At 43.6% G+C, this 25,197-nt stretch overlaps 1 protein-coding gene and 1 long non-coding RNA gene across 2 annotated transcripts in view; one reads left to right on the forward strand and one right to left on the reverse strand.

Annotated features, from left to right (window-relative positions):
* Window positions 1–9,559: 9,559 nt before the first annotated feature.
* Window positions 9,560–24,647, reverse strand: LOC118651781. Its single transcript, XR_004966347.1, has 3 exons — window positions 24,557–24,647; window positions 20,422–20,688; window positions 9,560–9,834 (listed from the first exon to the last, which is right to left on the reverse strand). It is a non-coding gene; the product is annotated as an uncharacterized LOC118651781 (long non-coding RNA).
* NINJ2 (ninjurin 2) overlaps window positions 11,285–25,197 on the forward strand; it is an 83,685-nt gene continuing 69,772 nt past the window's right edge. Inside the window, exon 1 of the mRNA XM_036301327.1 lies at window positions 11,285–11,469. Within this exon, the coding sequence (XP_036157220.1) occupies window positions 11,437–11,469 (33 nt within the window). The 5' untranslated portion in view covers window positions 11,285–11,436. The remainder of the gene's footprint in view (window positions 11,470–25,197) is intronic.

The raw sequence follows: 25,197 nt of genomic DNA on the forward strand, positions 1-25,197 counted from the left end.
CCATAATTCGGATGTTGGTACGCTTGAAGTTGTCCCAGAGGCTCCTTACACTATCTTCGTATTTTTGGATTCTTTTTTCTTTTTGTTTTTCCGGTTGGGTGTTTTTTGCTTCTTCATATTTCAGATCTTTGACTTGATTCTTGTGATTCTCTAGTCTGCTGTTGAAACTCTGTATAATATTCTTTATTTCAGTCAGTGTATGCTTAATTTCTAGTTGGTCCTTTTTCATAACCTCGAGGGTCTCACTAGATTTCTTGAGGGTCTTACTAAATTTAAAGGCGGTTTCTAGAAAATTCTTGAAAAACCTTAAAAGTGTGGTTTTGAACTCTATATCCAGTCGTTTGCTTTCCTCCATTTCTGTCATTTGTGACCTGTTTCTTTGTCTCCATATTTTTTATGCTTCTCTGTGTTGATAGAGTGGCTGTCTGTGCTAGGTGTCCTATAGGGCCCAGTGGCTCAGCCTCCCCAATCACCTGAGTTGGACACTCTTGGTGCACCCCTTTGTGGACTTTGTGCACAGTCTTGTTGTAGGTAAGCCTTGATTGTTGTAGGTATCACTGGGAGGAATTGACCTCCAGGCCAATTGGCTGTGTGAGAATCAGCTGTGTCTACAGTGGGAGAACTTCTGTGCTGAAGACACCCTTCTGGGGCAAGACTTGCTTCAGTGGGGCTTTGGTGCTCACTGAGTCTGCCCCCTGAGTGTGTCCCTTATGGATATGAGGAGTTGTAATCTGGATGGTCCCACTCTGACCACTGGGTACACTGGCTCTTGGATCTCTAAGGAGGTGCTAATTTAGCCTCTGCCTGAGGCTACCCAGCAGGAGCTATGGAGAGATATGCAGATTCCTCTTCTTTGTTTGAGGTTTGGAGGTGCCTAGATGAGGCCCAGCTGTGAAGCAATGCAAGCTGCTGTGGGGCCTTGGGCCTTCTTTTGGAAGTTCTGGGTCTCTCTGACCCAACTGCAGATTTTTAGTTAATTTTCAGATTGCAAAGGGCCAGGCCTTTCATATGCAAAAGCCTCTGCACACAGCTTAGGTGGGGTGGGGTCTCAAGGAATCAACAGGGTGGAGCAAACAGCTATGGCTGATCCTCAGTCCTACCCTAAGAGGCCCCGAGTCTCAGTGTCCCGGTAATTGCTGCAAGCACCTCTGAGAGAAAGCCGCCCTCGAGTTCTGAACGATGCCAGACAGTCCAGTTTCTCCCCGTATGAGTCTGGGTCCCCAGAGACTCGCCCAGAACTGGAGTTCAGAGCAGTCGGGAGCTTGAGACTCCCTCCCAATTGAAAAAGACAGCTGCATCCTCAGTTGCCAGCCCTTTCCACGTGCGCCTTAGTACCTCTGCACTTTACTTCCACACCTCCTCTGAGTCTCAGTGTGCTTTTCTCTTCCCTTCTAGTTGTAGAATTTCCACTCACCCAGCCTTCCTGTGGTTCTGGATGATGTCTGTTTTGTCTTTTAGTTGTATTTTTGAAGTGGTTGTGCGAGGCAGCAATTTCCGGTGTTTACCTATGCCGCCACCTTGGTTTTCTCCCTAGCTATCCTGGCTTTCTTTTAACCACAATTTATCAACCAAGAAAAAAAATTGACATGTGAGAGGAAGTGTGTACAGTGATAGGCCTTACTCTTCTCTTCCAGTTCCCAATCCCAGGCACCACTATCATGGTTGCAGTTTTCATTAAGGAATTAAGGCCTCCAAAGAAAGTCTAATTGCAGTGACCTAAGATTGGCTCTTGGCTTAGAGATTCCTGGCTTTGGGAAAGGCCTATCTATTAGGTCCTTTCCTCTTTACACTCATAAGTAGCTCTTATGAGCTCCATGTAACAGATATGGCTACTGAGACTTAAGAGTGATTAAGTAAATTTCCCAAAGTCTGAAGTAGTATATTATAAGGTTTCTATTATTAGCTTTAGAACTGGCTCTTTTTACATGTAGCTCAGTGATTGACAAGGGATAGAGGGGAATGCACTCTCCTTATTGGGATATTTGAGTTTGTGTGTGTGTCTACCTGTCTAAGGGGGAGATGGAAAATTATATTGCTTTTATTTTGCAAACAATAAAGAGTGAGATTGATAAAAATCTTCTTGGCTGTTGGGGATATGCAAAGATATCTTCCTTCATATTCAGAGCAGGAGAATGAAAAGCTTATGTTCTGTTTATCAGATGAGGGGTATAGGTTAAATTTCCACTGGCCACATGCTCCTGCTTTGCCTCATTGGTGCTTTCTATTAATATAATCTTGTAATGAAATTATTTTCAATACCTAATCATCTGGAACTTAAATCTTTCTTACAAATAGCCACTTTTTTCCTCCTATATTTACTTACATATTTATGTTTCCACCTCCCCCCCCCCCAAATTGTATGTTGAAATTCTAACCCCAAAGGTGATAGTCTGAGTAGGTATGGCCTTAGAGGGGTAACTAGATCATGACTTGGAATCTTGGTGAATGGTATTAGTGCCCTTATAAAAGAGATCCCACAGAGCTCTCTAACCCCTTCCCCTATGTGAGGATACAACAAGAAGTCTGTGACCGGAAGAGGGCTCCCACCTGACCTTGCTGGCACCTTGATCTCAGACTTCCAGCTTCCAGAACTGTGAGCAACAAATCCTGCTATTTATAAGGTACCCAGTCTATGTGTTAGACTGAACAGACTAAGACACATAGGGAAAACAGCACTCATGGTATAAAATGAAAAAGATTGCAATGTATTTTATATATAGTATAATCTCAATTTCATTTAAAAAATTTTTTTACTGCCCTGTCCAGTGTAGCTCAGTTGGTTGGGTGTCATCCATGCATGAAGAGTTGCAGTTTGATTCCTGGTCAGGGCACATTCCTAGTTGCAGACTCCATCCCTGGTGGGGGGCGTGCAGGAAGCAGCTGACCAATGTTTTGCTTTCACATCAATGTTCTCTCTCTCTCTCTCTCTCTCTCTCTCTCTCTCTCTCTCTCTCTCACTCTCCTGCCCTTCCTCTCTCATAAAAATAATTTTTGTCTGAAAAATGAAGACAGTAGAGGAAGAATCACATTTATTTTAGGGAAGTTGAATTAAATTAGAAATAATTTAGGTAAAATCTTTGACACATAGAAAGCAGTTGATAAGTGATTTTCTTGCCCTAACCAGTTTGGCTCAATGGATAGAGCATTGGCCTGCGGACTCAAGGGTTCCAGGTTCGATTCCAGCCAAGGGCATGTACCTTGGTTGCGGGCACATACCCAGTAGGGAGTGTGCAGGAGACAGCTGATCGATGTTTCTCTCTCATCGATGTTTCTAACTCTCTATCTCTCTCCCTTCCTCTCTGTAAAAAATCAATAAAATATATTTTTTAAAAAAAGATAAATGATTTTGTTATTTGGAGGAGGCACTATAAAGAGCCAACTTCATGAGCATATGACTGTGTAGTCACCCAGGGCCTGGTGCTTGAGAAGGCTCTGAACTTGGTTTAATGCTCTGCTGTCACCGTCTTAGAATTTGTAATATTTTTTGAATAAGAGGTTCCACATTTTCATTTTGCACTGGGCACTGCAAATTATGCAGCTGGTTCTGGGAACACACACACACACACACACACACACACACACACACACGGAAAAGATTGAAAAACCATAAACCAAAATGTTAACAGTGTTTGTCTTTTGGGTGGTTTTTATTTTATACTTTACTCTTCTGTATATTCTGTTTTCCATTATGAACATATATATTTTTTTAATCAGGAAAAAAAGGCAAATACATGTCCTTTGTAAAATTGTACTCCCCATTTTGCAGACAAGTGAAACCAAGGTAACAGAGAGGAAATGACTAACCTCAGATCACAAAGCAATCGATGCCACATTATGACAAGTCCTCAGGAAACTGCACTTCCAGTTCTGTACCCTCTCACTTGGGTCTCAGTTACCCACAGTTTTTCTAACAAGAACCTCTTTGTGCATCTGACTTGGTTGGGGAACACGGCACTAAACTCTGCAGAAACCCAGCATCACCCACTCTGTGCTTGTCTACCAGGGGAGGTTCAGAAGTAGAAGCCATGATTCCTGTTTTTGAAAAGCTTACTGACTGGTTGTATATGAAACAGTGATGTAAATACTGTTGTTCAGACTCTCGATGTTGTTCAAAACAAACAAAACGGGGAGGAATTGGTTGTCAAGGAGCAACTGAGAGCACTTGACTTGGCACAAGACCTTTTCGGCAAGGCTGTTCACAAGTTAAAATGAGGGAAGCTGGGTTTTGCTCCTCTCAATTTCCCCCAGCTGCTTTCTGGGAAGATGTCTGAAGGTAGGCGATGTGAAGGAGAAGTGGGTATAAGTATGCAGGCTCATTCGGTTTGCATAGTCTATAGTTTGCAGTATTAAAGGTCTCCTTTGGTAAACTTTCATTGAGAACATTTATTTATTTCACATTCACAGTAGCTCAAGCAGCAGCTCTCTCCCATACTCTGATTTTTTCCCCTTTCTGCACTTTTTCTTCCCCTTCTGTTTCTTGTGGCAGGTCATCCCATCAGAACTTTCTTGTCCTGTGGCCCAACTTGAGGGTTTGGTAAATGTCCATGCATTTTATCCTTGCTTCACCTAACCCTTCCTCTTCTAAGAACCAAACTTACAACTGAAGTTTCTCTCAGTAGCACAGTAAATCTTTGTGGACAAATATATTTAAGAAACTTCTAAAACTCATCTCTGGCTGAATTATGTTAGTATAGACTAGAGGGTCTGGACTGAGCTAAAGGAGAACAAGAAAAAGACTCCGGAAGGTTTTACAGCTAGGCTTATGACCTTAGCTGATGACCTTCATATGAAAGCTCATATTAGCTCCATCTAATGTGTTCTTATTACTCTGTGCAAGGCAGGTAATCGCTTTACAACCATGATCTGATTTAGTTTAATTTCACAGTGATCTTTACAAGTTAGATTTTATGACCCCCATTTTTACAGGGGAAAAGGAAGCAAAAAGTAACTTGCTCAAAAACACAGCTAGTCAAATCCCATAGTATGTACAACAGGAGTGAACCCTAATGTACACATAAACTTCAGGTGACAGTGATATCTTGGTGTAGATGCACCGATTATAACAACTGTATCACTCTGGTGCCCAGTGTTGTTAGTGGGGGAGGCTGTGCGTGTGTAGGGTCAGGGATATGTGGGAAATCTCTGTACTGTGTGCTTTATTTTGCTGTGAACCTAAAACTGCTCTATAAAATAAAGTCTATTTTAAAACACACACACACACACACACACACACACACACACACACGCACGCACGCACACACACACACACACATACGCACGCACGCACACACAACTAGTAAATAGCAGGACCAGAAGTCAAAAGTAGGTCTTTCTTGATTGATAATGAGTTACTGTCATCAACACTGGTGTAGCTCCACTGCACAAGTAGCAATAATGATAGGATTTGTGTCTGAGTGTGTGGCAGGGGTTGAGGGTATATGTTAAACAGTAGCATGTGGAAAAAAAGAAAAAGAATTGGAAAGAAGAAATATTGAATTGAATATTTCTGGCTCTATCACCTAGTCGCTGCATGATCTTGGCAAATCACTTTGGTTTTAGTTTCCTCATCTGTAAATTGCAACTGGGTCATTGTGAGTGTCAAATAAAATAAAATATGTACAAAGTATTTTGAAATTATAAGCAACTATTCCCATATTAGTTGTCTTCCATGAACACATGCACACACACTCACATGTATACATCCACGTGATTAAAAGGATAACCAGGACACTTACCTACTAATTCTCTAATCCACCTTCACCACTAAGCTTCCTCTGTCAACTATAAGACAGGGTGGTTAGACTGGTACCTCCATCTCTGAGGTTTTTTTCAGAGCTCTGATTTCCATACTCTACTAAGAACTCTACTGTTGTGCTGTGTGATTCACCACCACCACCACCACCACCACCACTCCACCCCCTCCCACCCACGCCTCCCCGCCTCTTCCCACCAGTTTTGCAGCCCTGTACCCATTCCCCATGGCACCTTCCAGCCTTCATCTTCACCACATTCCAACCTGGAGTCCTTTGTGCTCTCTGGGAAAAGGTGCAACAGTGAGACTTAGCCTTCACTGCGGAACACCGTCAATAAAAAAGGCCCTGTGGGCCAGCATCCCATCTGCTGCTGCGATCAGTGGGCACAATTTTGACTGTGCTTTTCATGTCTTCTTTATTGTTCAATATGTCATTTCGAGACTTGAAAAAAGCCACACAATTTTGTATGACTTGTGATTGCTCAGCCCTAACACACCCAAGGCCCTTAGAGGCCCGTAAACCATGTCACCTGCTCAGAATTCCAGGAATTCCCAAGAGGTGCCTTAAGGGGTAGCTTGATAAATAGAGGGTGGAACGTGACTCCAGATCCCATCAGTTTCACTTTAATCTGCTTTATGTTAACTTCTGCATAAGATCTCAATTTTTTTTTTTAAAGGAACCCCTTGCTTTAAAAACTTTGAAAACCACTGATGTCTCTCTTATTAAGAAGAGATCGTCTATCACCCTTCTCAATCCCTTAAGCCACCAAAGGAGTGCCAGGCACCTTTTAACTTCATCACAGAGGTGAGAGGTGAGAAGTGTTCCCTATCAACATGACAAGGCTCTGTTATTAATCATTCATTGAATAGTGAGTCACAGTTAAAATCCCCCTACCCTGAGTGCAAAAGACCGAAGGGGAATTTTACTTACCACAACCAAGAGCATCCCCGGGTCTCAGGGGGGCATTCCCATGAGGGCTGTGTGACCTGTTCCTATTTATGTCAAATTAGACTTTTGTCTAATGAAAATCTATCAAGAGATGAGCAGCCAGGGTGGGAGTATTAAATAAGTGATGACCACAGTTCAGCAATGTTTTTTTTCCCTTTATTTTATTTTCCTTTTTTTCCATCACCATTTATCCCCTCTTTCACCTCCAACCACTTCCCCTCCACCCACTTCCCCACCACCCCTGCAATCACCACACTGTTCTCCATGTCCATGAGTTCTCTCTCCCTCTCTCTCTCTTTCTCCCTTTCTCTCTCTCTTTTTTTTTAAATATATTTTATTGATTTTTTACAGAGAGGAAAGGAGAGGGATAGAGAGTTAGAAACATCGATGAGAGAGAAACATCGATCAGCTGCCTCCTGCACACCCCCTACTGGGGATGTGCCCACAACCAAGGTACATGCCCTTGACCGGAATCAAACCTGGGACCTTTCAGTCCGCAGGCCGGACACTCTATCCACTGAGCCAAACTGGTTAGGGCCTTCTTTCTCTTTTTTGCTCAATGTTTTAAATATACTGAATTTTGGTCTAGAGCTCCACTGCCCAATATGGTAGCTACTAGCTATTTAAATGTAAATATATTTAAATTAAATTAAATTTTAAATTCAGATCCTCAGTCATATTAGCCACATTTCCAGTGTTCAATACCTACATGTGGCTAATGGCTGCTATACTGAATAGTTAGTTCATTAGAGAGAAAGTTCTATTGGACAGTGCTAGAGTCACCCAATCTCTTAATTATCCATTTGGTCAACCTAGGCCCTCATCAGGTCCTGCACTGGTAGCTCCCTCTCCCAAAGTTTCCCTTTCCTTCTGGGCCTGGGATTCCTGGGGCAGTGAGTTGGGAAGTGGCTGAATGAATATGTAAGTGAGCATACATGAGTTTGTAAGCATTTCCTGAAGTATGCCTTTATTCTCACTCTGGTATCTTGTTTGTCGTGCATCTTTCCTGTCCAGTCTTTACTAGCAGAGGTAACAGGGGTAACTTTTCTTAAAATTTTTCTAATTACATAAATATTCCACTAGGAATCCTTAACTTTTACATACTAAAATTCAGACCTGGATCTGAGATCTTATACTGTTACACAGGAAGTGTTTAATAAAAACACACATTAGAAACAGAATTTAAGAATTGAAGGGATCTTAGAAATCATCTTTTTGGACAGCTTCACTTTTCACAAAGGAGAATATCAGAGAAGTTCAGTGACTTGCCTAAGAACACAGTGATCCAGCACACACAGGAACCGGGCCATCTGGTTTCCACTGTAGGGCTCTTCTCACTGTTCAGCATTAAGAGATCTTCTCACTGCTGGCTTCTTCAGTGCCCTACAACAATTTACACCTCTACATAGCAAGTCACCCGTAGGGGCCCATTATAGGTCCCCATTCCGTGACCACTGCCTGAGTGGCTCTGGGTGTTCACTTATCTGTAAGTTCAAACATGTTCTAAAAAAATCCTTCCCAAGAGGCAGTTTCCCTAAAACTGTCCCTTGAACTTCACACTGTAAACTTTCCCATCTAGATTGAACAGCCTTCATGTAGCTATGGTTTCAGTATTACAGCCAAATGTCAGAAGCACTCTTCACTCTAGATTAACTTTCCAGGTATGTGTCTCACAAGGGCATGCATTTTGTGATTTCATATCCCCATAGTGTTTAACATATTATCCTTGCAGTAGGGGGCTCAGCTGTTACCTCACAAGTGGAAACTAGATTTGAAAGACATGATCTAGAAGACTGGACATGGTTGTGATATTTAGAACTCCAGATTCTCTTTTTGCTCATATTCTAGAACAAAAGTCAGCAGACTATGACCCGTGGGGTCAAATCTGCTCTGCTGTTTTTGTAAATCAAGTTTTATTGAACACAGCCACACTCATTTGTTTACATATTATCAACAGCTGCTTTATGCTACAATAGCGGAGTTAAGTACAGTAGTTGCGACAGAAACCATATGACCCACAAAGGTAAAAAAAAAAATATATTTCTCTCTGATCCTTTGCAGAAAAAATTTGCTGACACCTGATCCAGAGTCACAGCAGATAAAATACTTTCCAAATCCTGTTTGCTACTTACTTCCAAATGATGCATATAAGGTGGGGGAAGGTCTAAATCCAGGAAGATCTTGCCAAACTAAAACTATTATTATAGTGAATCACAGCTTTTCCTTTAAAAACCAATGTACTTATCACTAGGATACATATATCCTTCCAGCAAGACAATATTTTTGACAGACAGGTTTGTTGAGGATGAGGATTTTCTAAATCTCTTTATTTCTTCTTTGAATTGTTATCATAGAGTTCCTCACAAGGCACATCCTACTCAAACAGGAAGAGAAAGAAAACAAAGTCCACCTTTTCTGACCCTAGACCAATGATGGCTAACCTATGACACGCATGTCAGAGGTGACATGCGAACTCATTTTTTTTGGTTGATTTTTCTTTTTAAATGGCATTTAAATATATAAAATAAATATTAAAAATATAAGTCTTGATTTTACTAGGGTTGCAAATATCAAAAAATTTCTATATGTGACACGGCACCAGAGTTAAGTTAGGGTTTTTCAAAATGCTGACACGCCGAGCTCAAAAGGTTCGCCATCACTGCCCTAAACTGTGGGGATTATAGGAAGACAGAAAGCAAAGGAAGAGAAAGCAGGTATTCAAACACGTGTCTCAGTCCCTCCTCTCTGAGCCAGAATGGTGGAGAAGAGCATGGACTCTGAATCGGAATGCCTGGGCAATGTTAAGTTGTTTTTCTGTTTCCTGATCTGCACAGCAGGGATAAAAGTATTGCCTACATTTCAGAACTGTTATGAGAACTAAGTAAGTGAGTTGTACTAAAGTGCTTAGAATGGTGTTTATTGTGTAGTGGCATGGTTATGGGGGATGGGAGTGGTGGGTATTACAGGTGGATTTTGAAGGAACGCTGAGAGTAGGTTCAACATCTCTCTCCCACTTTGGAGTCTGGAAGATCAACTCAACTTGGAGCAGCCACATCAAAGCAAACTCTTTACCAGAAGTGGAGCTGAGCTTGCCTTTCTCCTGGACTGTCAGCAGTTCTCAGTCCCCATGTACCTGAAGGGAAACAGGAGCATTAGCCGAAGGTCTGGTAGGAGATTTTCAGAGGGAATTATCTTAGGCGGGGTGGACCACTGAGCTGGTACCACTGGGATGGAGCACATACAAATCACAGCAGATCTCAGGATGGTCCACATCACCATGGGAACCAAGATAGGGCAGAGTCAACAAGGGAGCCTCCCTGGATCCTTAAGAGCAGACAGAGAATGTACCATGAGTTGTCCTGGCCACAGACATCAGCCACCAAGGCCAGCAGGAGGCCCAGGAGCAGGCTGAGTCTTTCCTTAGCACTCATCAATTCAGGGGGCAGCCCAGCAGCTCCATAGCAGAAACTTGCAGAGATAGGCCACAGGGAACATCCAAGAACTATGGCCTCTCCATCACCAAGCATACATAACCCACGCCCTTCTTCTAAATGCCATCTTTGGGGAGATGCGTGGAAATCTCAAAGACTGACCATTCTATCGAAATTGAACTGTTTATAATTTAAATTAGTCTACGCTGAAATATAGCTCATCCTCCTCTCACTACTTGTCTGGCAGTGTAGGGACTTATGAAGACATTATATCATCTAATAGAAATTCCCCGTTTTTTACATTTGGATGTGGTGAGAGTAAATTTGTGACTTTGCTTCTCTCCCCCCTCCCCCCCGCCCCCTTTCCTTTAAACTCTGAATTGGATTACTCCCCTCCCCTTTACCACCACCCCCTCATGCACTCAGGGGCATACCCACCCCCACACAGACACAAGCGTCAGTGTAAAACCAGCTTTAGGAACAAGCCACAGGAGTTTGAGGCTCTGAGATAAACACCAGAAAGAAAACATTCCCCCCAAAAGGATTCACTCCTGGTAGATTTACTTTAAAAGCCGGGAAAACGCAACTATTTGCATGAACAGAATTTGAAGGCGTTACTTTTCCTGCTCTCTTTTTCCCTCATCAAGGGAGAAAATGAGAGCGCATCAGCCAACCTGTCAATAACAACGTGTTGTTTATTTACTTTGTAGAATAAGCCTTATGCTTTGGGCCCATTGGGTAAACTATAATTTAAAAAATATTTTAAAGATAGAGGGAACATAGGAAATAACAGGGGAAGTGCCTAAGCCTGAGTCTTGGGTAAATGCTGGAGGTCATCCCTACTCGGGAACCCTACTCAGCTCCACCATTGTGAAGTCAGACAGTATCCTCGGGCTGTTTTTCAAGTTCCTGACTAAAAGCAGGCTGGGTGACCTCAGATGGCTCCCCTGGGACTGGAGGGATATTGGAGCCACTGGAGAAAATGATGCTGCCACTCCAATTCAAAAGGCCACCTATCAATGTGTCGCACGCCACCATTAGAGTACGAGTGCGCTCGCTCTCGCTCTCTCTCGCTCTCTCCCCCCCTCGCTCCCTCTCACGTGTATGCATGTGTACACTTCTCCCAGGGGCTGAGGCTAACACAGGCATCCCACATCAGATGGATGAATAGCACGTCTGTCCTGCCAGCTGTGTGCTCTCTCCCACCCAAAGGAAGCAGTAGAGACTCAGACAGCAAAGCCTGGAGTCGCCCACGCAGTCTGTGAGGGCACTCGGTACATGCGAAGGCCATTGAGGGAAGCAAGATGGAATCAGAAAGAGAAATCACCGACCTTCAAGTAAGTTCTCTCTCAGAGAGAGAGGAGACTGGAGCCGGGAGCCCGGGTGAAGTTGGGGGAAGAAAGGATTAATATATTGGTCACTTGATATTCTACTCCCCGCCCCCCTTCTCTTTCTTACCCCTTTTCCAAATGTTCTGCATCCTTATTTCCTCTTTCTCTCCATTTCTCTGCCGGGTTCTTCACTTGTTTTTAAATATGTGAGAAACAGATTGTTAAAATCCCTCTTGGCCTCTGCTTCCCTTTGTCAGTCAAAGAGCTAATTAGATTCGTGTTACCAGAAAGTGATTTCACATTCTGCGCGTCGCTTTTCCCAAAACCCCAGGACAGCAGAGAGTTATTTGAGAGCTGCCGGACAGTTCTCTGGAGACAAGGAAAGATATGAGTTTTGGGGTTAGGAAGAAAGGCAGCTGGCCAACTTTGCATTTTATAGGTTGGAAAAAACCGGAGCCATTCCTTGGCTCTTTCCACAAAGCTCTGCTGTGTAGGACAGAGTCTCAACCGGACAGTGCAAGGAAAGAACATCAGCATAGTCCACTAGGACGAGGCAGAGACATGCATCGTCCCTACCTGGGACAGGCTTGTAGGGTGTCAGAGGTTCAGTCCACCTTCTTTAGGGATCACAGTGGTTGTGTGATAAATTCTCATAGTGTCTAACAATTAAAGTAGGGAAGGACTATTGAGATCAAGAAGTTTTGGTCACAGAATATGTTCTTCAAGCAAAATCTTAAGCAGCACCCTGGTATATGCTTCAGGAGGAGCTGCTGTTTGTTCTACAGAGTGTGGGAGCCTGGTAAGAGCCTCTGGCCCTGACCCCCCACCTCCCTCCCCTGCGACACCAACCAGGGAAGTTCTAGCATTACTTGGAGTGCTGTGTCAAAACCATTGATCTAGTACAACCACATACCAGTGCCATTTTCCTTGATTGTTATCCAGGAAACGCGGACCCACCTCAGGGCTTGCTGGGCCCTCTGCCTGGAATTCTCTTTTCTTTGGTTGCCTCCTAGTGCATTCAGGTCTTGGTTCAAATGTTACTGCCTCAAGGAGACCCTCTCCCCACCCTCTTCATGGGAACCCTCCTTCTAATTTGACTTTATTATTTGTTTTATTTCTCCCTCAGTACTGCTTACTTCTTGAAATTACATTGTTTATTGCTTGATTACTTATTATAATCTCACTAGAACATAAACTCTGTTAGAGCAGGATCTATTTTATTCATTGCTATATCACTAGTGCCGAAGGCTAGTGCTTGGTACACAGTGACTGCTCAGGAAACATTTGTTAAATGAATGAGGTAAGGAAGCCATGAGTTAGATCACTAATAGGCATAAGGTCACTCAACCAGAACATGACAGAGTCAGGACTCCAACCCAGGCCTTCTGCTATTTCATCTAGTTCTTGCTTCCATTGGATTCATAGCAGCTAAGGAAACAGTATTGCTCATTTTCAGGTTCTGAAGAACAAGTTTTTTATGTGCTGATGGACTAAACAATCCTGAGTTGCAGGGTAAAGGCTCTGCATTTGAAAGGTTCAGAAAGAAAGAGGAAGGCAGGACTAAGGACAAGGAAATTACTAGCCAGACCTTGATAAATGTCTCTATCTCTGGCAGATAACTAAAGTGTTGGGGTACCTTTCTCTTATTCATTAGAGCTATTCTCTCCCAATATACTCTTTTATTCTGGTATCTTATTCATGCTTTCTTTTGATCATTTCTAAATTTGGTTAGTCAGAAGGTTATCCATTAGTTCCTCCAACTTCCCCTCCAGTTCTGGATCAAATTAGGTCTTGAATCCTCTTTGAAAATGGAGTCACCTTCATACTCTGAGAAAAAGGAGAGCTTTGGTTATGGACAGGTCCAGGTGTCTTTCATCTAGGGCAGCGGTTCTCAACCTGTGGGTCACGACCCCTTTGGGGCTCAAACGACCCTTTCACAGGGGTCGCCTAAGACCATCGGAAAACACATATATAATTACATATTGTTTTTGTGATTAATCACTATGCTTTAATTATGTTCAATTTGTAACAATGAAAATACATCCTGCATATCAGATATTTACATTACAATTCATAACAGTAGCAAAATTACAGTTATGAAGTAGCAACGAAAATAATGTTATGGCTGGGGGTCACCACAACATGAGGAACTGTATTAGAGGGTCACGGCATTAGGAAGGTTGAGAACCACTGCTCTAGGAGCATGATTTTATCTTCTCTTCATGAGGCAACTGCTGCATGAAATCCAGAGGAAAAACATAGAAAAGGCCCTAGAACATTATGTACTAAAGTTCTTCCTCTGTGTGTTGTTATTTTTTTAAAATATATTTTTATTGATTTCTGAGAGGAAGGGAGAGGGAAAGCTAGAAACGTCAATGATGAGAGAGAATCACTGATTGGCTGCTTCTTGCACGCCCCCACACTGAGGATAAAGCCCACAACCTGGTCCTAGTTCATAGGTCAAAGCTCAACCACTGATCCACACTGGCTTGGCTGTGTGTGTGTGTGTGTGTGTGTGTGTGTGTGTGTGTTTAATGGTTTCCCAGGGGTGGTAAGAATCTATTGACTGTAGCTAAGTCAATTTCATCCATTCATTCAACTAATAGTTACTTCTATGCTTGCTAGATATGGAAAAGTTATCTTAGTTAATGAAGTCATTATAGTGGGTTGGTTTTTTGCATAAGCTCAATAATGTTGCTGTTTTATAGCTCCAAAACAAATTCTTAAACTTGTAAATGTGTTATCTATTACAAGAAGAACAGGTAGAAAACATGCTAATGATTTGCTGTTTTCCATCCTGAACACCTTACAGCCCAAATCCAAACAATAATGGCACAGTATTTAAACCAGGGCAACTTCTTTTTTTACCATATAATTACTGTTCTCCCCTTTATAATCTTGATCTTGGAGAGGTCATTTATGTTTTAGTACAATGATTAACTCCTATTGATCACTATCCCATCACCAAAACAAAACAAATCAAGGAAAGGACAAATATTTACTACTAGAGGCCCGGTGCACGAAATTCATGCACTCGGGGGGTGGGGGGGTTCCCTCAGGTTGGATTGCAAGACAGTGCAGGCCAGGCTGAGGGACCTCACCAGTGCACAATCTGCACGATCAGGGCTGGGGAGGGATGCAGGAAGTTGGCCAGCCGGGGAGAAACCCCGTGAGGGCTCCAGGGCGTGTCCAGCCCGTCTCGCTCAGTCTGAATCAGCTGGATCCCAGCAGCAAGCTAACCTACCAGTTGGAGTGTCTCTTCCCTGGTAGTCAGTGCACATCATAGCGAGCGGTTGAGTGGCCTTAGCATATCATTAGCATATTACACTTTGATTGGTTGAATGGCCGACTGGACGACCAGACACTTAGCATATTAGGTTTTTATTATATAAGATACTTCAACACTGTACTAAGTAGCAAATAAACCATGATGCCTGACCTTAGAAAGATCATCAAGTGGAAGAAATATACACAATTATACAAAGGAACTGTTTAGTTAAAATACTTTTTCCAAAAAACATGATTCAATATCACCAATGGGCAATATAAGCATTACCAATGACTGACAATTTTTCATTGTAATGGTAATCTTTATAGTTTTCATGTGTATTACAAAATCATAGCTAACCCATCAAACCTGTGATTTCAAAAATGTTATTGTTTAGGATGAGGCTAAAGGAAGTGGCACGGTATGTTTTAACACCTTATGCAGACATTGTAAATAATGTGGGCACACTCTGGATATTTTAATAATTTTATGTCTTCACTGTTCAGACTGTAGCTGGCTTGGATGATATAAATCACAGGTGTATGTGTCTGTACCTACTGCTGCTTTATTCTCACTACATTGAAATCACAAACAGAGTACAATTAAAGTCTGGGAAACTCTAATCTAAAAAACATTAAGCCACTATAATTAGTGTTGCAGGTCTTTCCCTAGGTCAGAACCTATGAGACTGGGATGGTTAGTAGTGATACAATTGGGTGTAAAAAAGATTGACACACAGTACTCAAAGCAAGTTTCCAATACCAGGTGAATGCCTGCAACTAACTGCCCCTCTCCTGTAGCTGTGGCCTCCAAGCTTCTGCCCCTCCCCTGCTATGCCAGGGAGATAAGGCTTCTTCTCTCCCAGACTCTAGCCTTGACTAGTTTTCCATCTTTTCGCAGCTCGAGTCTGAATGTATGAGGTTGAGAAAAATCCCTTGTTTTCCCTTCAACCAGTGTTGCAACCCCACCACTCACTATGGAGTTCAAGCCACTTGCCTTGCTCTTTCCCAAAAGGGAGCTTCTGCTTACTAGTTGCCAAAGTAGATTCATCCCCTGCCCCTTTGTTCTCCTTGAACTGAATATTGAGGGAGATGTCAAGGTGGTCAGAAATGGTTTCCTAGTGGAGGAACTAAGACTTGTACATACTGAATGTAAATTCAACGTAGAAAGGGTTAATGAAGTACAGCAAGAAAGAAATGGAATGCAACTAGAGTGGAGGTAAAAATTACTTTTGAGTAAAAGGAGAGCTATAGATAAAATATTCTGGAAGTATTTTCAAATGGAAGTTCCAGAAAACAATTTGGTAGTATGTAACAAGAGACTTAAAAATGACCTAGTAATCCCACTTCTAGAAACAGCCTAAGAAAATAATCAGAGATGTATTCAGTTATGCAAGGATGTTTTTGGATTATTTATAGCCAAAAATGGAGTGTCCAACATAAAGAAATGGTTAAATAAATTTTGGTACATCTGTAAACAGATATCATGAAATAATTTCTTCAGTGTATGGGAAGAATATTTAAAGGAATACCAAAATACTAATTACATGTTAAGTCAAAAAAGGAGGATACATAGCCCAGCCAGCATGGCTCAGTGATTGAGCTTCAACTTATGAACTAGGAGGTCATGGTTTGATTCCCAGTCAGGGCACATGCCCAGGTTGCAGGTTTGATCCCCAGTGTGGGGTCTGCAGGAGGCAGAAGATCAATGATTCTCTCCCATCATTGATGTTTCTATCTCTCTCTCCCTCTCCCTTTCCTCTCTGAAATCAATAAAAAAATTTTTTTTAAAAAGTAGGATATATAAATATATACACATCTGATCCCAATTTCTTTTTTTTTAAAAAAAAAAGCATATACAATAAACACATGCAAGAAAACTGTTCAAAAGACATACACCAAAATGTTAAGAATGGTTATTTCTGGATTATGAATGACTTTTTTTTCTTTTACTTTTACTTTTTATTTCTGCTAAACATTTTCTCCCAAACCATATATTATATTTAGAATAGAAAAGAAAAACCTGTAGTTTCAAAAAGAAATTAGAGAAGCTGATGTGCCTATATGCAAATGAATATATTTCTGGACATGGGCCCTAAAGGCATATATACACACATATATATTTATTTCCTGTCTCTGATTACCACAGAAAATAGACAGCTGAAGAATCTTTTTTTTTTTTTTTAAGTGGGCACTCCTTTTAAGTGTTTCATATCTGAATATGTTCCAAGAACAGACTTTAGCAATGTTTCATCCTGGGACAAAACTTCAGACGACTGAGTTTCTATATAGCCCCTTCAGAGGTACAATATCTGACACAAGTAGAAGGGGCTGAGGTGGTTGCATCCTTTCTTTTTTTATTGTTTTATTGCTTAAAGTATTACAAAGGGTATTACATATGTGTCCTTTTTTTTTTTTCCCCGCCCTTGAAAATCCCCTGGCCTCCCCTACCCGCCAGGTTGCATCCTTGATTTAGTTAGATCTTATACCTGACAACTTCAGTAACATACATGTCTTACTACCACTTTTGTAGAAAACTTTAAAAAGTACTTGTATTAAGTAGATATATAAGATGATAGTTAGCCAGCTAGATGGACAGACAGATGATAGAAGGATTTGGGCCCTGGAAGATGTTGCTCAATGGTTAGAGCATCAACCCCCACACCAAAGGGTTGCAGGTTTGATTCCAGGTCAAGGGCACGTACCTGGGTTGTAGGTTCGATCCCTGGCCCTCAATCAGGGTGGGAATGGGAAGCAGCTAATCTCTCTTTCTCTTCCCCCCTCCCCTCACATCCTTCCACTCTCTAAAAATCAATAGAAAAAATATCCTTGAGTGAGGATTAACAAAATAAAAAAAAGGAAGAAGGTATGGGATGATTTCTTGGAGGAGATAGGCACCGAGTGAACTTTGAAGGATGAATAGGACTTTAACTCGTGGAAGTATTCTAGTGGTGAGAACAGTGTGAACAAAAGCTGGAAGCAGAAAAAACATAGGGCATATTTGGAAAAGAACAAATAATCCAATTTGTCTAGATTGATAAGGTAAATGGAGGAGAAACCGGGGAAATATGATGATAAGGGTAGGATGGAACCAGATCATGATGGTCCTTGAGGGCCATGTTACTTTCCTTCGGGAGGAACTGACCAATGACTCTGCTCTGCAGAAGCACCTGGGCTCTCAGGTGGAGGTCCTGGAAAGAGGTGAGCAAGTAATAAAAAATCTGGCTGTGCCTCCCAAGACCTAGTGCCCCTCCCAGATTTGGACTTAGAGGGGCCATTGGTCTTGTAGACCAAAGGCATTGTTTGATAGAGGAGAAAACAGGTCCAGAAATGTGTGATGTTTAATTGGGTTTTAGAATCCCATATGATCTGCCCAAAGTTAGCCATGACATTGAGCAGAGCAGCGGTCGCCAACCTTTTGGACCTCACGGACTACCAGTGGTCCGAGGACCACAGGTTGGCGACCACTGGAGCAGAGCATCCAATGGACAATAAACTACTCAATAAACACTGTATTTATTGAAAAGTTCATATATTCAATTTGTTATGCACAGTGAAAGTGTCTTTCAAATACAAGATGTAATCTAATCCTCCCAACTACGCAATGGTCATTACTCCACCTCCAAAGGGTGAGAAACTGAAGCTGAGAGGTCAAAAATGAGATCACAGAACAGAAACGTGGCAGGGCTAGGACTTAAACCTAGATTTTCCTTTCGCTGCTTTAGCTCAGTGGTTTCCAAATGTGGTCCCATCACGTGGGAACTTGTTAGAAATGCAAATTCTCTGTCCCCAGTCTAGACCTACCGAATCAGAAACCCTGGGGATGGGGCCCAGCAACCTGTATTTTAACAAGTCCCCTGGTGATTCTGATGCACACTGAAGTTTCAGAACCACTACGCAATATATGGCTAATTGATGCAGGAGGACATGGAGGCTCCAAGACTGACCTTCTTTCTCCGAGTGAACTCTAGATAAGCCAAGAGGTAGCACTGGCACCAGACCTGGAGTAATGCAGACCCCTGCCCCCCCCCCCCCCCCAACAGGCAGGGATGTTGGCTTTAGGGGTAGAATTTAGCTATTTAGCTGACCACCACATTCTACAACATAGTCCTGGCATAGGCCTCATCCAGAGGAGGGGTTGCCAGGCACTTTTTGAGAGCACAAAGGATCTAAGCCTCACAAATCTAAACTTCTTGTTTCGAGGCGAGATACCACCACAGTCACTGCGATTACCTGTGTGTGGTGATTTACGCCCACTCTGATGAGAGATGGTTGGGATTACTCCAGCCTAGAAAAGGGGTATGTTAGACCTACCCCACTGGGGAGAGATGTCTCTCTCCTGTCACCCAGCCCTGCTTTTCATGGGAGGGAGGGGAGCAACTGCAGGCAAGAGTGGGACCTTCCCACAGGGCACAGGAGCAGACACCCAGGGTGGGGGCATTCCACCCTGCAGAGGTAGAGAGGAAGAGCAGAGGGGTGTAGTATGCCCAGGGCCTTGGGGACAGGCGTCAGGAGGGAAGGGGCAGAGCTGAAACATCAGGCAGTGGGAGAGAAGTGCGTCTGCCGGAGGATCTCTGCGAAAGGGCTACCAGAGTCCTGAACCAGTGAGTCTCAGGCCTGCAAGTTCACCAGGCTCCATGCCAAGAGAATGGAAAACCCCTGGGCCTCTCCAGAGGTGAACTCCCTGTTTCCACAACCCCTGTCCAGGGAACCCGAGTTGTTGACCCCCGGGTTCGAGGACCAGGCTTTGGTCTTTGTTTTTGCGTGCCTGCCTTGTGCCCTGGGCACAGAGTCCAGGGACTGATCTCTGCCTGGATACACATTTTCAGTCCTAATCTGTACACAGCCAGGCTGGTCTCATTCACACAGCCAGGACCTTTCCCCTTCAGCTGCAGTTTCCTACAAGTGTGACCGCCCAGTGTTATGATTCAAACAGGGCTCAGTCCCCAGGGATAGATAGCAGGGCTGGGTGGAGTTGGCAGTGTTGGACCTAAAATGCCACGCCCTGTCTCTCTGGTTTTCAGAGTGATATACAATGTAATGCCCATCCACACTCCTTGTGAATTACCTTCAAGAGGGTTAGGGGTGGGGATGAGGAACAGAAATCTTGCAAGGACAGACTCTCTATTAACCAGATCCTGGGCTACTCCAAGCAATCACTGGAAGCCAGTACCTTCCTACCTCCATGGAGCTTCCAAGCTACAGATCTCTGTGCTTTCAGGCCCTTGAGGAGCAGTCACCTGGGGAGAAGCTCCAAATCCTCTGCTGAGATTACTCCTCTCCTGGCAGTTGTGGGGGTGGCTTGAAGAGGAGGCAGGGTGGGAGGGAGGGGGACAAATGATAGACCAGCTTTCTGCTCCAATTTCCACTGGTGTTCCTAAAGCACAGAATTCAGCATTGCCTATGAGTGCTTTTCCTAGCAATAGCAGCCATCAGAGGGCTGCAAGTGTGGAATAGAGAGATAGAAAGAGGAGAGAGAGAGAGAGAGAGAGAGAGAGAGAGAGAGAGAGAGAGAGAGAGAGAGAGAGAGAGAGAGGAATATGCATATGAGAGAGACAGAAAAGAGCCCTGCTATTTTGTTTCCCATTCTCCATGTGATTGGCAGTAGTTTTCCTCCTCCACTAAGAAGTCAGCCTCCTCCCCTACCATCCTGATGTGACCTATTTATCTGTTCCCTTTAAAGGAAGGTACCTTGGAAGGCAGCCCAGTCCAGGGCGGTCTGTCTGAGTCTCAAAGAGACAAGCTCTTAGTAAGTGAAATCCAGAAGCTGTAAAATCATGGGGCAAGGGCAAGGTAGTAGGGAGTTAGGCAAGGCTGGGGGAAAAGGGAAATGGAGGTTGGGGCTCCAAGGAGAGTGTTCAGTGGCGTGCTCTTGGACTTCAGGACTCTTCAAGCTGTGACGATGGGCAACAGGTTTTGGGCCCAGCAAAGAGTAGTGGAAGCAGCCAACATTGACTCCTGGAAAGAATGCGCAAACAGAATAAACATAAAATCCCAGTTCTTGCAAGTTCCCTGCTTTCTCCTCCTAGTTCACTGAGCTGAGCGATCTCATCTCTGAGCCCGTTTCCTTATCTGCAAAATTCGGACAACAATTTCTACCTCAGAAGATTGATAAAAAGATTAAATTATTTACTGCACCCTCTGTTCCCTCCTAAAGAAAACTCAACTAGGTCTCAGATCAATGGCACATATCATAGCTACAATTTATATGTACCTCTTTTGTGGGAAGCACTGGATATAGAGTTTATCTCAATTCTGTGAGAAATCCTATATAATGAAGAGTAATATGCTAATTAGACTGAATAGCAGAACGACCGTCAGGACGACCTTCCAGACGAAGCCAGGGCTGCAAGGGCCAAGCCCCTTGCATGAATTCCATGCATCGGGCCTCTAGTGTATTATGATCATTTAACCAATAAGGAATCCAAGACTTAGAGAAGTTAAAACACTTCTGCAAGCTCACACAGCTAGCAGGTAGCAGAGCTGAGGTTGGCACTCACGGCTGTCTGGCCTCCCCGACTGTCACATCACTGGCCTTAATGACAAAGTAGCTGGCAAACATCCGTGTCCCCAAATATTAAGTAAATTTAGAATGCTGAGTCAGATTGAGTCCCTGAGAAATCAAAGACTAATTGGGTTGTATAATGCTATCGTTTTATGTAAATCTTGGCAAGGAGGATATTGTCTTGCAGTCTGGAAAACTATAAATGCCTATCTGGTCTCTAGCTTCTGGGCCTTCAGTCTAGCCTCCCTCCAACCCATTCTTCTCACTGTAGCCACAGAGAACATTTTCCTGCTTCTGTCACTGAGCTGCCCTGAGGATTACATCCAAACTCAATGTGGCCATGGCCTGTCCTGTCCTTGGTAGGCCCTAGACTTGAGAGGCCCTACACTATTTTTTATAAAATGTATTAAAATATACCTATATCACTCCCAAATGTGAAATTTTTAATGTAAAAATTTTGAAAGGGTTTTTCATTATTTGCGATTTAGAATGATGAATTTAAATGTTTACTTTTCACATGTAGGTACCAATCATTTTTTTTCAGGTCTCAAATACTTGGGGCCTTTGGAAAGCTCACAGTCCTAAGGACTATGCATATGGTGCCTAATGAGCGAAACAGCCCTCTATGTGGCCCCTGTCCACTTCCGCTGCATACCAGGCTTTTGTAAATACTGTTGCCTCTGCCAAGAATTTTGTTTTTCCTTCTATAGCAGTGGCCCTGTTCATACCGTTTCCACTCCCTCATTGCCCAGAAATTTATTTATTTTGACCTAAGTTCATAGAAGCCTATCCTCTCAGTTTCTTTGTATATAAAATAAGAGTGATAGTAGTAATAGTAGTGCCTACTTCATATGGCTAAGATAAAATAAGCCCTAGCCAGTTTGACCCAGTGGATAGGGCATCGGCCTGCAGACTGAAGGGTCCCAGGTTCGATTCTGGTCAAGGGCATGTACCTCCGTTGCAGGCTCCTCCCTGGCCCGGGCCCTGATTGGGGCTCATGCAGGAGGCAACCAATCGATGTGTTTCTCTCACATCGATATTTCTCTCTCTTTCCCTCTCTCTTCCACTCTCTCTACAAATCAATGAAAATATATCCTTGGGTGAGGATTTAAAAAAAAAAGATAAAATAAGTTAGTATGTATACCAGAGCCTTGCTACACAAAGTATGATATCTGGGAACTTGTCAGGCTCCACCCCAGACACACTGAATCAGAATCTGCAGGTTAACAAGATCCACGGGTGATTCGAATGCACAATTAAGTGCTGCACTAATGTACTTAGAACGGTGATTTTCAATCTTTTTCAACTTATGGCACACACAAACTAATTACTAACATTCTGCAGCATGCCAAAAAATATATTTTTTTGCTGATGGGCAAAAAAAATAGGTGTAATTTTGATTTAGTTACAAAACATGTAATTACCTACCCTTTTGCTTCAATGTGACTTTAAAAAATCAGTAGCCTGTATGTGTATATAAGGATTTCTAATACCAAGAATTAACCAATCAGACACAACCTTATTATGCCACATCAACCAATAAGATGCAACTCTATTATGTGACCTATATATTTATGGTTCAAGACAGGGCCTTCATATGAGACGGCTATTGTTGTGTTGGCTGTTGTCATGTTTTTATTTGTCAATCTAAAGGAAGAGAGGTCAGTGCCCCTGACTAAATAGTCAGGTATTCCATGTTTTAAAAATTCTTGTGGCACACCAGTTGAAAATCACTGACTTAGAACAATGCCTGTTACATAATAAACACTCAATAAATGATACCATTGTTATCATTGCCCTCTGTTTTCCTTCACACCTACTTTTAACTTAAAAACTCTAGTTCAGCGGCTTATGCACAGTGTTCCTGGAGCACTGGCATCTTGGGACCTGGACCATGGCATTTCCGCTAAATGCTGAGGCTCCAGCCAAAACAGGGTTCCTGCACTCAGTTAGCTTCCCTCCATCAGGAGGAAGTCAAGTAAGGAAATAGGCAACTGCAATATGTGGTGTGGCAAAGGTTATTAAAAAAGGACACCCAAGTCCTATAGGAGGCAGCTAACCTAGGCTTGTGGGTCAAGGAAAGTGCTATTTATTCTACGACCTGAAAGATGTTTCAGTATCTCAAGATTTCCCCCCCAAAGTGACAAAGTGGTCTCTACTCAAACAGTGAACTGATTGCATCCAGGTGTGAGATGGCCTGGGAAGGCCTTTAACTCTGCTCTGAAGTATCTACTGCCTTTGGGACCGTGGAGGTTTGAGTCTACTCTAGACACTACTTGGGATCCAGGTCCAAGCCCCCTCACTTAGAGAAAACTTTGGCTTCACTGCAAACCAGACCCTCGGTAGCTATAAAATTCTTAATCTTTCAGAGCCTTAGTTTCCTCATTTCCAGAATTTGAATAAGGATACGCCTCTCTACAGTGTTCTTGTGAGGACTGAGAGGACTAAAGTAAAGTTCCAGACACAGAGAAGGGGAAGAATCACGTGTCCCTTCTCCCTTTGCCTAGTTCGTGCGCGGCCGTATAGCAGCTGGGTGGACTTAGGCTTGGGGGCTGGAGTTTCTACACTGAAACATTCTTCTTACAAGTATCACTCTCCCTCCCCGCCCCCAACCGGTGCTGGGAGGCTGAGATAGGCAGCAATCGTGTCCGTGAGCAAGCTGGAAGGGACGGGTCAGTTAGGGGCACATGTGGGGTGATTTTGGAGGGAAGAAAAGGCCACTGTTTTCCAGGGCCCTAAACAACCTATGATGGATGTTCTGAAAGCTCCTGAACAGACCCGGCACAGTGCGGCCACGGTGAACCTCGGGCAGCCTGCCTGTGCTTAAGTGAGGCATTCCCTGGCAGACACCTTCGTGGATATATGAATATTCTTTTCATAAGGAGAAGTCTGTGCCTCCTGAAGGCAAACACGGGAGACCTGGCTCCCCGTCCCCCCAGCCCAAACTGGCCCCGGAAAGGCCGGCGAGAGCCCCGCGAAAAAGGCAGAACGTTCAGGCAGCAGCTGATTGGTTGGGAGGAGGCCGGGACCACGGGCGGGGCGCGCGGGGCCCGGGGCAGAGGCGCGCGGGGCCCAGGGGCGGGGCGCGCCGGGCAGGAGCTGGAGGGCCGGGACCACGAACACAGAATCAGCTGACTCGGGCTGGGCACGCTGCTGGGAGGGGAAGCAGGCCTGAGGGTACCCTTCCCCCATCCGGCCCTGGGGCCTGCCTTGCGTCTGGCCTTGAGCTTTTGTAACGGGGCTTTATCTCTTCCTTCCCTCACTGAAGATGGAGCGCAGTCCTCACCCTTTTCTAAAGCAAAACCACCCCCTCCCACCTACCAGCTCAGCTCAGCCTTTGTCACGGGGCGGTCGGGCTGGCTTCGGGCTGTGGGAGGGCAGAGAAGCCTCTTCCTGCCTCTCCCCCTCCGGAGCGGACTTGCTAACGGGTGGGTGGAGCCCAGTCAGAACTATTTCGGTTCCTTCTTCTCGGAGCAGCCTTTGGTTTCCTGCTTAGTTTCCCCTATGCTTATGTTATTAATAATATAGCTACCACTTTCTGAGCACTTGCCTTATATCAAGTAGGAACTTTACATATATATTTTCCTGGTATTTTAGGTCAACTGTGTATCATTAACCCCATTTTACAGGTGAGACAACTTGAAGTGAAGAAAAGCCAATTTGCTGGATGACACAGCTATTGTAAGTGGTTTAACTGGGATTCGCGTCCTAGGCTGGCTGGCTGGCTGAGCACTTTAATCCTGCCATGGCCTCTGGATGAGGCCCACGCCAGGTCTATGTTGTAGAATGTGGTGGTCAGCTAAATTCTACCCTAGAGCCACATTGTTTTCTGTTGAAGAACAAAAATTCAGTCGAGTAAGTTTGAAGATCTAATTGGCTTTATTGAGTGATTCATGGTAGCATGCTGTCCAGCAAGTAGAGCTGAGCATACAATATGGAAGGTTTTCATAGGCAGAAGCTGG

The sequence above is a fragment of the Myotis myotis genome, unplaced genomic scaffold (assembly GCF_014108235.1).
Source record: "Myotis myotis isolate mMyoMyo1 unplaced genomic scaffold, mMyoMyo1.p scaffold_m19_p_3, whole genome shotgun sequence".
Lineage (NCBI taxonomy): Eukaryota > Metazoa > Chordata > Mammalia > Chiroptera > Vespertilionidae > Myotis > Myotis myotis.